This window comes from Mustela erminea, chromosome 10 (genome assembly GCF_009829155.1).
Source record: "Mustela erminea isolate mMusErm1 chromosome 10, mMusErm1.Pri, whole genome shotgun sequence".
NCBI lineage: Eukaryota > Metazoa > Chordata > Mammalia > Carnivora > Mustelidae > Mustela > Mustela erminea.
In genome coordinates, this window is record NC_045623.1 from 56130079 (window position 1) to 56146502 (window position 16424).

The following is a 16424-nucleotide window of genomic DNA, read 5'->3' on the forward strand; positions in this document are numbered from 1 at the left end:
CCTTCTCCATGAGACCTCCACTGACTATTACAACCTACTAGCTCCACCAGCACCCGTTAGCTCTACCACTCAGGACATCCTGATGCATGTAGAACAGCTCCTAGTACCTAGTACGTGCTCAATAAATATGGAAAGAATGCAAAAAGAATTTGACAGACTTTATACAGCAAATACACACGGTGCAAGTATACAAATATGCTGACCAATAAAACATTTGGAATTGTAAAATCAGAAATCAGAGGTCTGTAGGTGATAAAATTATAATTATGAATTCGAGTTCCTGTAACTGGTCTTCCTGTTGCCATTCAGCTGTGTGTGTGTGTGTGTGTGTGTGTGTGTGTGTAAGGAAGAGGGAGAGGGAGGGAGAGAGACAGAGAAACCTACTAATCTAACATAAATTCTTTTTTGGAAGAAGACCTTGGGACTTCCTCTGGCATTAAAGTCTGGGAAGAATTTGTCACACTCCTCAATATGTAACAGGGATCCATACATGAGAGATATTGTGCAACATCAAACAATTTCTCTAAAAGTGTTTACCGCAGATGAGGATATGCTGTTCATGTGATCATTTCCTATGCTGATCTTAAATGAAAGCCAGTGATATAATATTAAATTAGAGCTGATTCTCGTCTAGAAGGACCCTGCCTGTTTGGCATGCAAAGGGCATTTTCTACAGGACGTGGAAGGGGTCTCCTCTTTACTTTAGTTGCTTCTCAACTATTCATTTTATTTATTGAAATATACTTACTTTTCTCATGTTTGTTGAAGAATTCTCTGAATATTTCACTTGGTATTGAAGTTGAAATGGCACCAATGTTGGGCTGGACCAAGAAATCTTCAAGTGGCCAGCATCTGTGATTTCCATATGTAAATCTAATGGGGGATCAGGCTTCACTTAAGGAAAAAAGAGAACATTTTTAAGTCAAGCAGTTTTCAAGATAATCACAAAGCAAAGTCAAAATGAATTTTTAGCATATCCCGTTCTTTCAACAACTCAAAAGGTGGTCTTCTTCAAAGGTTAATTACAGACCAAAATATTAGGTCTACTCCTTGTACCCTTCCGTAGCAATCCATATATATTCATTTTCTCTCCGCACATGGCAAAAACTGTAAATCAGTAATGAGGTTGTTATGACAAGTGTGAATTCCTGCTGTAAAAAAAGTCTGCTAACTTTATTTAACCTAGCACTCCCCAAACTTCTCTGAATCCTCCCCCACCACACTCAGCCGCTGGTTTAGCAGGTGACAAGGGAAAACAGCATTTTGCAGAACACTATTCTGAAAATGCATATGGAGTTTGCATGCAAAAATTCAGGTAAATATGCATATAAAATTCAGCAAATCTATTAACTTTGAAATATAATAATCTAGACACACCTACTCAAAACCCACAGCACGCATGTTTTACGTGGAATAAAACACGCAGGCCCTAGCTTGCCACCAGAAATGGGGATAGAGTTTCTTAGCTTAACAATGCATTTAACTTAGTAAATCATTTGAGTTCATGTGTATATGCATGTGTTCATGTATGAATATGTATTTGTGTATAGATTGTGTGTGTGTGTGTGTGGTTCTGAACACAAGTAACCTTGAAATTATTCATAGAAACAATACAAACATCTTATGATAAAGGATTGATTAAATAAATAATGGTTCATCCCCATAGGGAAATCTATACAGTCATTAAAAGTCATATCAGAGAAGAATATTGAAGATGCTAATATTGTTACTTTTAAAAGTTTATTATTAATCATCTATACTTGAGTTGTTGGTTTGTTGAAATTAACAAAAGAATATTTATAAATATGTATTAAAATAGAAAAAAAAAGCCAGAATGATAGAAAACAGATGACGCAATTTTCTTCTCAGTGCATCTCTATGTTTTCAAGATTTTAACTAGCAGGAATTATGCACAATGAAATAATCATTACATTGAAATGTTTACTGATTTGAATTTTATTTTCAGGAACTAAAATGGCATATTACTATAATTAACATACTATATGTTTTAAGAATTTAGACGTAGTTTTTCTCCTTTCCTTGAGTCAAAGTTAATGAAGCTTTTACTTTATGTGATGTATTACAAATTTTAGTTACTTTAAAGCAGAGACAGATAAACACTAAAGTCTAGAAATAGTAGGTGAAATTCACTGAGTTCTCTTGACCAAAAAGAAAACAAAACAAAAACACCAAACAGAAATCATGAAATTATAAACTATCGTACATTTTCTGCTGGCATACATAGATACCTTGATATTAGAAATCCAAAAATTAATCTTTCTCTGGACCACCCATATCTTAGATATACCCCATCTACCTGCTTCTTTCAGAACACTATTCCTTGGCAGAATTGGCACTACTCACTCTCCCCACTTCATATTCCATTTTCTTAACCAACCTACTCTGATCAGGTAGGTCTTCTGCTCTTCCAGTTCACTGAAACCACTCTATCAAGGTCATCATCCTTTGCCAAACCCATTGTCAGTTATCTGATGCATTTTCCTTCACTGTTTAGCGGCATTCCACATAGCTGCTCATTTGGATTCCACTCGACTTCAAGGCCACCACATTCTTTTCACTCCTCTTTTCTATGATTGCCTCAGTCTTTCTCTCACTGAACTCCAAATGGATGATCTCAGGCAATCCCATAAACATCTATACACCAGATAGTCCCATATACATCTCGCATGAAATCTAGGATCATATGTCCAACTGCCTGCTCAGCATCTCTTGGGTATCTATAAGCATCTCAAAATAATATGTCACACATCTGATCCTCCCCAAATATCTGGTACAGCTATTCACTGGCACGAGTCTGTTATCTTTGGTTCTTCTCTGTCCATACTCCGTAACCAATCCACTAGAAATTTCAGTTAGCACCACCTCCAAAATGAATCCCAGCTATGATCATCTCTTTACTTCTCCAGTGCTACATCTCTAAACCAACTAGATCATTCCAATAGCCTCCTATCTGAGCCTTCTGATTCTACTCTTATAACTATTCTTCCTCATTTCCCCATCAATTTCCTTCTCCACATGCAGAGTAAATTTTAAACATGCATACATACATACACCCACGACCATATCACTCTCCTGGTTCAAAAGCTTCCACTGTAATTAGAATAAAACCCAAACTCTATAACCCTGGCCTACCATATGACCCGAATCCAATACCTCCGACCACATCTTCAAATATTCCCCCACCTCATTAACTCCAAGCTCCTTGTCTTGGGCCCTCCCACTTCCAAGCTCATTCCATCTCAGAGGTTTTATGGGTGCTATTTTCCTGGCTGGAGCACCTTTTGCTCTGGATTTTTGCATGGCTATCTCCTTTTCATTCAGCTCAAATGCTATCTCCAAAAACGGGTCTTCTTTGACCTCCACAGCTGAAATAATAGTCCTTAAACCTACCTAACACTCTCTTCATCTTATTTATTTTGTGGAACTTAACATTTTTAGGACATTATCATATATACCGAAGTATAAGGAAAGATTTTTTTTTCCTCAAAAAATTACCCCTGAAAAAAAGACAAAATTCTTTTTAGGTTTCTTATAAAGTCTCTCATAAACACCTTCTAACTACCTTATTTTTGTAAATATTTCATTTAACTCTGGTTCTAAATGCTTCTAAAAATCGCCTGACAGAATTAGTTTTGAAAAGAGAACAAAATGATATTTTATAAATTTTATGTATGTTTTTCCCTGTGCTATAACTTCATCACAGAATTGCTTGGATGTCATTGTAATTATGTCATAGAGACCACAAATATATCCCTAAAGGACAAATTATTTGAAGGTCCTCATGTTGAAATATGATGTCATATACAGATTCAAAAAGTGGTATATCCCCGGTAACTTACAGGGAAGTGAAGGTGAAGTTGTTTGGAAAATTGTGTGTGAAATACCTGGAAAAGTGGTTCGAGTGATGTCAAAAACAATGATGTCAAGATGCACGTAAATAGTTGGTATATAATGGTTTCAAGAAATATAAGTGGAAAATAGTAACACTGTTAAATTATATATTATATATAAAATACATACACGAAACTGAGTTAATCAATTTTAAGTGAATAATGCCTATATTATTATTCACATCTGTAATCATATATTCAGGTTGATCAAAAGAAACTGGGAATCTTTGCACTAAAAATATGGGGTACTACCTATTATTTGAGTTTTTCTAATAATCAGATTTGTATGGAAAATGATTTAGGTGTTTACTTTTTTGTTTTTCTCTGCTCACTCTTGTTTGTCTCCAGTTTATGAGGGAGGAACTTTGTCTCACTCACCATTGTTTCCCCAGCTTTGAGATCAGTGGCTGACACACATGAGCTTCTAAGAAATATTTATTGAAGTAGTAAGTAAAAGTACAAAATAAATAAATAAACAAGGGTAAAAACCGGCTCCTAATTATTTCTGGAAATTGTTATATGAGAAGTGAAAAAGTAACACCCCAATGATATATATCCATTGGACAGATCCAGGATTGAAAGAAAAACTGTTTTTAAGAATGAATTTAAGGGGCGCCTGGGTGATTCCATCAGTTAAGCATCTTATTGTTGGTTTTGGCTCAGGTCGTGATCTCATGGGTCATGGGATCAAGCCCCTCATCAGGCTCTGTGCTCAGCAGTGAGTCTTCTTGAAGAGTCTCTCTGCCCCTCCCCCCACTCATGCTTGCACTCACTCTCTCTCTTTCTCTCTCTCTCTAAAACAAATGGATAAGTCTTTATAAAAAAGAAAGAATTCAAGTCACAACTGCAGAGATAATGTATACTACTGTTAAAACATTCTAGAGGCTGCTTTTAATACTCCCTGGTTCTGCATTTGCTGTCCTGCCAGCACGCGTCAAAGCAAGATAAGCTACTGAAAACTTCTGTAAGCAATGTTTAACCTATTTGTGTGGCTGATGTTTAGATATAATACCTTTTTTTATGCATGACTTACCAACATTTATGGGCTGAACTGACATTAGAGGTGATTGGAAGTTTATACCACCAGACGTGATTTTCAGATACAGAAGGAGAGTGTGGTTGAGTTTGGCTGTTGGCACAGGCACGTGGCATTCACAGTTGTCGTGAACACTGCAGTTGCACTGGACAATCTGAAAACTGCTTTTCTGGGGGACCAGAGGTGACTCTTCTAAAACTTCAGGCCTACGTGCCAAAGGAAGAGTTAAATATTAGCATAGATGCGACAGGATTGGATTTATCTAAAATATATGATAAAAATCCAAACCGAGGGGCGCCTGGGTGGCTCAGTGGGTTAGGCCGCTGCCTTCGGCTCAGGTCATGATCTCAGGGTTCTGGGATCGAGTCCCGCATCGGGCTCTCTGCTCAGCAGGGAGCCTGCTTCCTCCTCTCTCTCTCTCTGCCTGCCTCTCTGCCTACTTGTGATCTCTCTCTGTCAAATAAATAAATAAAATCTTAAAAAAAAAAAAAAAAAATCCAAACCGAGGTGAACTGTTCCAAACATCCAGCTTAAATGGCATCTAGAAAAAACAGGATACATTATATTAGAGACGCAAAAATAAGGGTTCAAGCAGGTTAGCCTTACAAATAATACGCACACGAAGAGAGTGAAGCAACGGTCAAGTACTGAAAGGAAAGAAACACTGTGATCCCAAAACTCTACACCCAGAGAAAATACCTTTCAAAATAAACATGAAATAAAAGTTTTTCTCAGGCATACCAAAACTGAAAGAATCTGTCATCATCAGATCTGCGTTACAAAAATTGCCAAAGAAAGTCCATCAGACAAAAAGAAAATGACAACAGATGGAAATCTGATTTCATACAAGAAATAAAAAAACTGGGGCACCTGGGTGGCTCAGTTGGGTAAGGGTTTGCCTTTGGCTCAGATCATGATCTCAGGGTCCTAGGATGGAGCCCCATATCAGGCTCCTTGCTCAGTGGAGAGCTGCTTCTCCCTCTCTTCCCCATTCGTGCTCTCTCTTGCTATCTTTGTCTCTGTCTCTCTCTCAAATAAATAAATAAGATCTTAAAAAAAGAAAAGAACTTTAGAAGGGTAAACATTTACCAACTGCTTAAAACAAAAATAATACCATGTAGTGTAGGGTTTATAACACAGGGAGAAGTATAATGTGTGACACTGGCTCCCAGCTTAGGGGAGAGAGCCGTGACATAAGTATGCAGTTTTAATGTTCTCATACCATCCATGAAGTGGTACGATATTAGTTAGATGTACATCTGTTAGATTGTAGTAAGTTAAAAACCTATATTATAAATCCTAAAGCAACCACTAAAATAATAAAATAAGGCGTTATAGCTAATGAATCACAATAATCAAGCCAACAGAGTACTAGCATAAGTACTGAAAAACAGATTAATGGAACAGAATAGAGACCAACACATATATGGACAACCAGCTTTCTACAGAGGTACAAAAGCAGTTCTTCTGTGGAGAAAGGGCAATCTTTTCATTAAGCTGCATGGAACAATGGAGTATCTACACACAAAACAAAACAAAACAAATTTCAATCCATATCCACACCAGATTAAAAAATTAATTCAAAATGGATCATCGATTCAAATGTAAAACCTAAAGCTATAAAATTTCTAGAAGAGAACACAAGGACAAAAATTTGTTACCTTGAGTTAGGTAACATTTCCTTAGATGCAACACCAGAAGTAGGATCCATAAAAGAACAAATTGATAAGCTGGATTCCTATCAAGATTGAAACTTGTTGTTTGAAAGAAAGACACTACGGAACAACAAGAGGACAAGCCACAGACTGAGAGAATATATTTCCCAATTATCTATTTGATAAAGGACTTGTCTCCAGAAGATATAAAGAACATTGCTCAGTGATAATAAAACAAACAATACGATTAAAAACAGGCAAAGATTTCACCACGCACTTAGCCAGAGAAGATAAATCAATGAAAATAAACATGTGAAAAGAAGCCCAAGGTCATTTGTTATTCAGGAAATGCAAATGAAAACCACAATGATAACACTATCCACATATTAGAATGGCTAAAGTTTTTAAAATTAATTATAAGGATGTGAAGAAATTGGAGCTTTAATCCACCTTTGGTGGGAATGTAAAACGATACAACTTCGGAAAACAGTTTAGTAATTTTTAAGTTGTTAAAATTACACCTATCATATGATTTACACATTCTCTTAGTCATCCAAGAGAAATGAAATTATATGTCCTCTCAGAGACTCATACATAAACAGAGAGGCTTGTGGCCGCTTTATTTGTAATAGCCAAAAGCTATAAATAACTCTAGTGTCCATTCACAGGTGAATGGATAAACAAAATGTGGTATATCCATATAATAGAATGCTACTTCCCAGTGGAAAGGAATGAACTTCTAGTAGATGCACACAACATTAATAAGTCTCAAAATTATCATGCTGTATGACAGCATGACAAAGTACTGTATGACTGCATTTATATAAAATTCTAGAAAAATACAAAGTAACCTGCAGTAACAGGAAGCAGGTCATTGTGTGGGGACAGTAGAGGGTGATAAGGACGGTAGGAACCACAGACAGGGGCAGCAGGTGGAGTTACAAAGGGTCAGGAAGCAATTTCATGATTGGCAATATATTTGTTTTCTTTATTAGGGTGATGATTTTATGAGTGATTTCATATGGCAAAACTTACAAAAAACTTACAAATTTATACTTTGAATATATAATAAACTGTGTAAATATGTACAGTTTATTGTCTATTAATCTTATGTCAATAAAACTGTTTACTCAAAAAAAGAAAATTTAGGAAAAACTTTTTAAGCAATACTGTGCCTATCACTATAACCCTACAAATGAATGAGCTAACCTTAAAAAGTAATTGCTGGGGCGCCTGGGTGGCTCAGTCAGTCAAGTGTCTCCTTTGACTCAGATGATGATCTTAGGGTCTTGGGATGAAGCCCTGCATCAGCTCCCCCGCTCAGCAGGAAGCCTGCTTCTTCCTCTCTCATGCTCCCAACATGCCCCCATCCTGCTTGGGCTCTCTCTCTCTATCTCTCAAATAAATAAATAAAATCTTTAAAAAAAAAAAAAAAGTAATTGTAGTTTTTCCTTCAGTTATTGGGTTACCTCCTGATAAACTCATCATAAATTAGAGGTAGCCTAGGTTGAAATGTATTTAATACGCCTAACCTATCAAATGCCATAGCTTAGCTTAGCCTACTTTAAACATGCTCAAAACACTTACACTGGCCTACAGGTGGGCAAAATCATCTAACACGAAGCCTATTTTATAATGAAATATTGAACATCTCATGGAATTTACTGAATATCATACCCAGAGTTTTTAAAAAAAGAGAGAGAGAGAGAGTATGGTCGAAGTTTATCAGCTGTTCACCCCCATGGTCACATGGCCGACAGGGAATTGTCACTGCACAGCATCACGAGGGAGTGTTCATCCTACCATATATCACTAGTCTGGGAAACGATCAAAATTCAAAACTGTACTGAATGAGTATCGCTTTCACACCGTTAAATCATATATCAAACCATTTTAAGTGGGTGACGGCCTGTAACCAGCTGGGTTGAGTTACATAACTCAAGGCACAGAGAATAGTAGTATGCAACCAAGACACAGAGTTGTTATTTCCGATTTATTAGTTTTGTGTTTTTTCATCTGTCTGGTTGCCTGGAGAGTCTAAGTCCAGCTGCAAATAAGAAGACTTATTGCGTTGTGGGCAGTTATGGGTGGGACAGCGGTAACTAACATGTCCCTGTCTTGCTTGAGCCACCCCATTAGTCCATAAACACCTGCTGCCTTCTACCTAAACCACTCTGGTTTGTTTTTTGTTTTTTTTTTTTTAAAGAACTTAGGGAGAGGAAGAGAGTATTAATATGTAGATAGGATCACTGCCTTCAGAATTCTCGCAGTCCTTTTGTAGGGAAAAAGCTGTAAGTGTTAAATATACTAAGGAGAATGCACTGTTCTAGAAACTCTGCTAACTAGCATATCCCCAAGAATTCACATATGAATGGACCCGAATCTTTCATACATATACCACAGGTACTAAGTGTGAATTCTGATAGATTTTCGAGTCTCCTGAGAGACTTCAGCCTTACTTTAGTCCCAAAAGAAATCAATCAAGAAACAACAGTTACAGGCCTGTTAGCATGCAAAGCAGTCTACAGGACGCTGTGTCAGGGATAATATTATTGTAGGAAGCACCCTAAATTAACACCAAGATCTAAAATCAAGTCCTTCCATTGGCTTCTGAGCCATAAGACTATAGATGGGTACGTTCTTTATGAGGCTCAGTTTCCATAATCAGTAAAACAGAGAAAATGCCTGCACCACCTCCCTTTACAAAGCTGTTGTAATCAAAGATGATTACATAAAAGTATTTTTGAAAACTTTAAAGTGCTATACACCCATAAAATACCATTTTGAATTAGAATTGGAATGACTTAGCACTTTCAATTTTATCTAAACCTTTAAACAAAGCCAATGAAATGTCATTTTTTAAAAAAATATCATACTATGCCTTTTAGGTATTTTTCAAATATTAAAATAAAAGCTTTTAGGAAAAGAACAAATTGAATAAATTGTGGTATTTTATGTCAGAAATATGCTTGCACGGTATTATGCTTTGAAGAACTCCCAAATTTTACAGCAAAAATAGAAGTAAACAGAAAATAAGTCATACATTCTTCACTAATGCTTTTTAAAGGACAGAAAATTCTAATGATATTTTTCTTTTTTAAACAAAAAGAAAAGTTAGAATTACACTGTCTTACTGTAGATAGTCTTTCCAATACCATATTTTCTAAATAGAGTGGATAGTTATAGAATTGGGCTGGTTACCAATTAAATTAACTATCTAGTTTCTCTATCACTTCATTGTTGTGTGTTCTATTTAATCAATTGCATTGTTAATTTCTTTATAATATCAATATACATAAAATATATTACTATATATTTATAATAATGACCATATATAATATATATCTTTATTTTAGTAATTCATTAGTTGTGATTTTTTTAAGGCATCTCCATTCACAAATTTCCCATATCACTCCAACAGACAATCCCATTAAGAAACTCTAAAAATCAATCTAAAACTCTATTTCCAAACGTTCTACACAGGAGTGAGGAAACTACAGCCCACAGGCCAAATACACCTGTTTTTGTATAGCCTGTGAGCTAAGAATGGTTTCCTACATTTTCAAATGGTTAAAAAAAAAAAAAAGAAAAAGAGGAAGAACAACCCATGATACATGAAAATTGCATAAAATTCAAATTTCTGTGTCCATAAATATAGTCATGCTTATTCATTTATACATATTAACTATGACTACAAGTTTGGAAGAAAGACTGTATGGCCTGCAAAGTCTGAAATATTTGCTATTTGGCCCAAGTTATTTGCTATTCTGGCTATTGGCCAGAAACATTTTGTACTCCCTACTGGTGGGAATTTGATGGACAAAGGACACAAAAATAGAAAATCCACGTTAAATATAACATCACATTTCCTTGTATGGCATATTTACAATTTACACAAACACCTTGTGAATCACTAATTTAATGTTCAAACTATCTTATGAGGGAACTAATATCACCTACTTTATAAGTAAGAGAGGCTCAGAGACAATGCAGACCTGAAACTTGTCTGAAGTCTTGTACTTCAGTGTTCCTTGCTCATTTCATTACATCCAAGATGACTCTCTCTTTTTCTTTCAAGACTTCATGTATTTATTTGACAGAGAGAACTCAGGAAGGGGGAGTGATAGGGAGAGGGGAGAAGCAAGCTCCCCATGGAGGAAGGAGCCTGGTATGGGGCTCGATCCCAGGACCTTGGGATCATAACCTGAGCCGAAGGTAGACGCTTAACAGACTGAGCCACCCAGGCGTGCCACCTAAGATGTCTTATTATCACAAGATAAATTTTCTTGTTACTGAAGCCACTTTATTATTTTATTTAGGGGATTAACACACTAGAGCTCACAACTGAAAAATAATTATAATCTGAACCATCTTAACATTTCCATACATCAGAACTTTAAAGAATTAGAGGATTATATAATTATGTAATAATTACATAATTATTATTATTTCAAGGATTATTCCTTGAGGAAAAGATGAGATATTGCTCATATTTATGAGAGCATAAACTTTGCAAAGTTTGTGTGAAACTGGAATACAGGGACCTTGTAACTTGTCAAAGTCAGGATCAGACCTTCTTTTATCTTCTAAAAGAAGTCTGAAGTATTTGTGAACATCAAACAGCACTCTAAATTTTGATCATTTTAAAGTGTAACGATTAAAATGATAATCAAATTTATAAAATAAGAAAGGAGATACATTGGTTTAAAATAACCAAAAGGTAAAAATTTCTGAAATCCTTCACAAACTTTTATGCAGCCAAGTATCTTATGCCTTGCCAACACACACACACACACACACACACACACACACACACACACACATTCAGTACCACTATTTAATCGCTCTATAAGTGAGCAAACTTTACTTAAAAGTGAAAAGAGTTACACAAAACAAAACAAAACATTTCTCAACTTTTAAATTTGGCTTCCTTGAAAATTTTACCATTTGGACAATTTTTCTACTCAGAAGTTAGACATATTAATATTTAGTACTGAAATTTCATTTTGATAGACACAGTGATTTATAGAGAGAGCACAGTCTATCCTCTGATCTTTGGTCATATTGTTTGTTCCCAGGATTACTTTTCTATTAATATATTCAAACTTCTCTAAGCAAAGATCTATGCCAAGCTATTACAGGAATAACATCAAATGGGTACCACCCAATTCCTAACTGTTACATAAACTGAGAGCAAACCATGGTGGACAAATGAGTAAGCGGGAATTGTTGAAAACAGTATTAGTTTTGTATATCATTTAATCAAGTCACTTATTTTAATCTCAGACTGGTAATCTATATGAATGTTACCCAAAAAATCTACTTTGGGAATCCCCCTAAATTTCAAAGCCCAAATTAGTATCCCAAACTAGTCTCATCAGAATCACCTGGAACCTTGTTAAAAATAGATTCCTAGACCTTCCATGAAGAACTCAGTAGGTCTGGGGCTAAGGAATCTCTTTTCAATAAGAGCCACAGATTGGTTCTCAAAGAGTTATCCCCACACCAGTAGCACCAGCATCCTCGGGAACTTGATAAAAATGCAAATTACTGGGGCGCCTGGGTGGCTTAGTCGGTTAAGCAGCTGCCTTCGGCTCAGGTCATGATTCCAGAGTCCTGGGATCAAGCCCCGCATCAGGCTCCTTGCTCAGCAGGGAGCCTGCTTCCCCCTCTGCCTGCTGCTCCCCTCCTGCTTGTTCTCGCTCTCTCTCTGACAAATAAATAAATAAAATCTTTTTAAAATATGCAAATTACTGGCTCCACAAGATCTCATGAATCAGGCCCAAATAAGAAGTAATGGCCTAGATAAATGTCATCAAGGAGACAAGTTTAAGAAGCACTTTGTAAAACGTAAAGTACTCTTCAGATGTAAGATATTACCAAACAAATGGAAAATCAACAAGGATGAAATGGAGAAAGGAAAAAAAAAAAGACTGCAAATAAAAACAAATGGACCTTAATGCATATCAAGTTAACAGTATAACCACATTGGAGGAGAAATCCTAATTACCTATGGAACATAGTATTTGGACCATGAAACCTTTAGCCTTAGCAAAGGTAAAATGAGTGGAAACAAATATTGTACTCTAGTTAGTATGCTTGTATAGGTTAGCAATTCCAAAATTACTTTACATATGTTCTAGGACAAAGCAAATGGGTTTGATATTGTGGGAAAGGGAAGGCAGTTTTTTATTGCTGGAGAAAAAAGAAAGAGGGACGCGTGGGAGGATGGGAAAGAGGGAGGGAAGGGAAGTAGAGGGAGAGGAAAAGGAGAGGAGAGGGGAGGGGGAGGGAAAGAAGGAAGAAAGGAAAAGGAAGGCTAGAATGGATCCTATGGTTTGGGACTACAATGGAAGATACTATGGGTGCCTGCGTGGCCCAGTTGGTTAAGCATCAGACTTTTGGTTTTGACTCAGATCATGATGTCAAAGTCCTGGGATCAGGTCCTGGGTTAGGCTCCATACTCAGCAAGGAGTCTGCTTGAGATTTTCTCTCTCCCTCTCCTTCTGCCCACCCCCTGACTTGCTCACTCTCTCTCTAAATATATAAATCTTTTAAAAAATGGGCGATGTTAGTATGAATACATGCTTTTAATGAATGTGTATATAGAGATAGAGAAATGCAAATTTGTGCCTATTATATATACACGTTGTGTGTGTATTGTGGATACACATACATGTGACTAGCTCTGGAGCTGAGAGGGCCCAGAAACAATGCCCCCCAAGTAACATGAGAATGTAGCTCCCAGATACTGCTTTGTAAATATCATTCTCCAACAAAAAGGAATCTAGGCTCCTTGGAGAAATGGCTGATTCCAGTTTTAAAGCAAGAAAAGTATAAAACTAACTTGAAATATCTTGTAATACTAGAGAGGAAGGAAGTCCTCAAAAAAGAAAAAATAATATGAGACACATCAAAAGGAGACAGAAACCAATCTGAATAAGTTCCCAATGGCCAAATATGGGGCAATTTGAGCAATAAAATAAAAAATGATAGTAACTGATTATAGCCCATAAAATAGAAGAAGAATCCATGAGTTCATCTTGACAGGAAGGAAGGAAGGAAGGAAGGAAGGAAGGAAGGGAATGGGAAGTGTACTTCTCACGGAGCCCAGCACTATGGCCTACACACACCAAATGTTTCTTTTTTATTTTTTAATTTTTAATTTAATTTATTTGACAGACAGAGATGACAAGTAGGCAGAGAGGTGGGCAGAGAGATGGGGGAAGCAGACTCCCTGCTGAGCAGAGAGCCTGATGCGGGGCTCTATCCCAAGACCCTGGGATCATGACCTGAGCCGAAGACAGAGGCTTTAAACTGAGCCACCCAGGTGCCCCACACCAAATGTTTCTTGAGTGAATAACTCTAGCCCTAAAATGTCCCAGTTAGTACGGAGCACTTTTATTTACTTTATAAATAATGCATTTGTCTTCTCTAAAAATTGCAGTTGGTTCTTCTCTATATTGCCAATTTTTCTCATTATATTCATGTTTTCTTTTATATCCTTGAGCATTGTAATAGTCATCCTTGTCTGCTACTTTTATTATTTCATTTCTGGATCTGTTTCTATTGACTGATTTTTCTTTTCCTCTTGGCTAGGAGTTACATTTTTCTGTTCCTCATATGTGTAGTATTTTTCTACTTGGCTAGGAGTTACATTTTCCTCTTGGCTAGGAGTTACATTTTTCTGTTCCTCATATGTGTAGTATTTTTCTACTAGAGGCCAGACATTATGAATACTACATTAAGTGTTGGATTGTGTTGTTTTGCTTTAAACAAGGTTGGCATTTGTTCTGGCAGTCAGTTAAGTTATTTAGGCACCAGTTTGAACCTTTTTCTTTCAAGTTATTTTGGGGAGAGAATAACCTTGACTCTAGGGTTAATTTGGCCCCACTTTTAGAATGTAGCTATTATGGGGTTTCTAATGTCATTGATATTCACTAACCTGCTTTGTAGAAAACTTCAATTATTCTTGGTCCTATATAACTTTTGAGAATTGTTTAGTTTATAGTTCCTGGTGATTGTTCTCTTCCTAGTATTTCTTACCCAACTCAGTTTCTTACCAAACATCATGGGCAGACTGGTCATCAGTCAAGGGGACCCCAGTACTAATTCTGTGTACCCCCCTGCACCAAATACTCTACCCCACAAATTCAAGCTTCCTTATGCTCTCTGAACTCCTACTTCTGTCTCCTTGATCCAGCAAAATCACTGGGCTCCACCTGAGTCTCCCAGCCCTGTGCCAAGTTCTGAAAATTGCCTTTAGTCCAGAGAACCTGAATAATTCAGGATTCACTTTGTTTCCTTTTCTCAGGAATCATAGGGGCACCTGTTTGCCTTTGGCTCAGGTCATGATTTCAGGGCCCTGGGATTGAGCCCCACACTGGGCTCTTTGCTCAGTGGGGAGCCTGCTTCTCCCTTTCCCTCAGTGCTCTCTCATTCTCTCTCTCTCTCATAAATAAATAAATAAAATCTTTAAAAAGAAAAAGAAATCACAGTTCTGTTCCGCTTTTGTCCCATATCTGGAAGTAGATGTTTCCTACATTTTTATCCAGTTTTCTAATTGTTTATGACAGAAGAGTAATCCCAGACTGAATTACTCCCTCATGGCCAGAAGGAACTTACGAAAATATAATATATTCAAATACTTTAAAACTTGATTTTCTTTAAAGGAAGCAGTGAAATGGGTGGTGACTCAATGGAATGTGTGATCTATGTCTTAAATGGGAGTTATTACAGTGTGTTATCAGCTGAGAAGAAAGCTTGATAATGCAAGGAAGAGAGGGGATAACTATAAGAGCAAAGTCCTTGAGTAAGCTACAGGGGATGGGACTCAAAACACATGAGAAAGGGTTCACTTGAGATTGGAACACAGAGAACTCATCCATGATTAGAGAAGAGAAGGATGCTGTGTGAGCACTGATAGGAGCAGGTTGGTAGGTTTTGGTGAGAAAAGCAATGGTAAGAGAACCTCCCCCAGCTCCAGTTTTCCTGCTGAAAATCCAAAGTAAGGTCATCAAGGAGTGTCTCTGGCTCTTTCTCAGGGAAGCCAGCTGCCATGTTGTAGCATAACCTATGGAGAAATCCACATGACAAAAAACAAAAGGAAACCTCCAGCCTCAGCCGGAAGGAAATAAGGCCCTCTGTCCAATAGCCCATGAGGAACTAGGAAGCCCAGGAAACAGATCCTCCTGAACTTAAGCCTTGAAATAACTGCAGTTCTAGCTGACATCTTCACTGCAACCTTGTGAAAGACTTTGAGGCATGAGTCCCCAGCTAAGCAGCACCTGGATTCCTGAACCACAGGGTCTATGAAATGATAAATGTTGTGTTAAGCCACTAAACTTATTTGCTTATTCTATAGCACAATAACCAAGACAGGTATTGGAACATGGAAATGGGATGATGCCATACAGTAACACCTAAAAATGTGGGAGTGGCTTTAGAACCAGGTGACAGACAGAGGCTGGAACAATTTGGAGACACAGGCTAAAGAAATCCTAAATTGCCTTGAATAGGATGTGAGTGGAAATGTGGAGTTTGAGGACACTGCCAGTGAGGGTACAAGAGGAATTGAAGAACATGGACTGGAAACTGGAGGAAAGAGAATCTTATGTAGGGGCAGAAAGCAAGCTGTAGACAGCGTGTGCCTCCTGAACTGGGTGATGTGCTGCAGGAAATTGCCAAGGAGGTGTCTGAAGGTGACTCTTGGCTTCTTCTTGCCACAAGAGGAGAGATAGATATTGAGCAAAGGGCTGTTAAACAAAAGAAACCAAGACAAGAGCTGCGAGATACCTAGTCTCTCTAGATGGCATAGATGTC

General features: G+C 37.2%; 1 protein-coding gene across 7 annotated transcripts in view; it reads right to left on the bottom strand.

The window, feature by feature from the left end:
* LEPR (leptin receptor) overlaps nucleotides 1-16424 on the bottom strand; it is a 99498-nt gene that overhangs the window by 39332 nt on the left and 43742 nt on the right. For 6 of the 7 annotated variants that reach the window (XM_032303174.1, XM_032303173.1, XM_032303175.1 and 3 more), the window contains 2 exons: nucleotides 4945-5153; nucleotides 749-894 (listed from right to left, as the gene is read on the bottom strand). In XM_032303174.1, coding sequence (XP_032159065.1) covers nucleotides 749-894; nucleotides 4945-5153 — 355 coding nt within the window. Of the gene's footprint in view, nucleotides 1-748; nucleotides 895-4944; nucleotides 5154-16424 lie in introns of those variants that run through there. The other variant, XM_032303176.1, reaches the window with a different exon arrangement.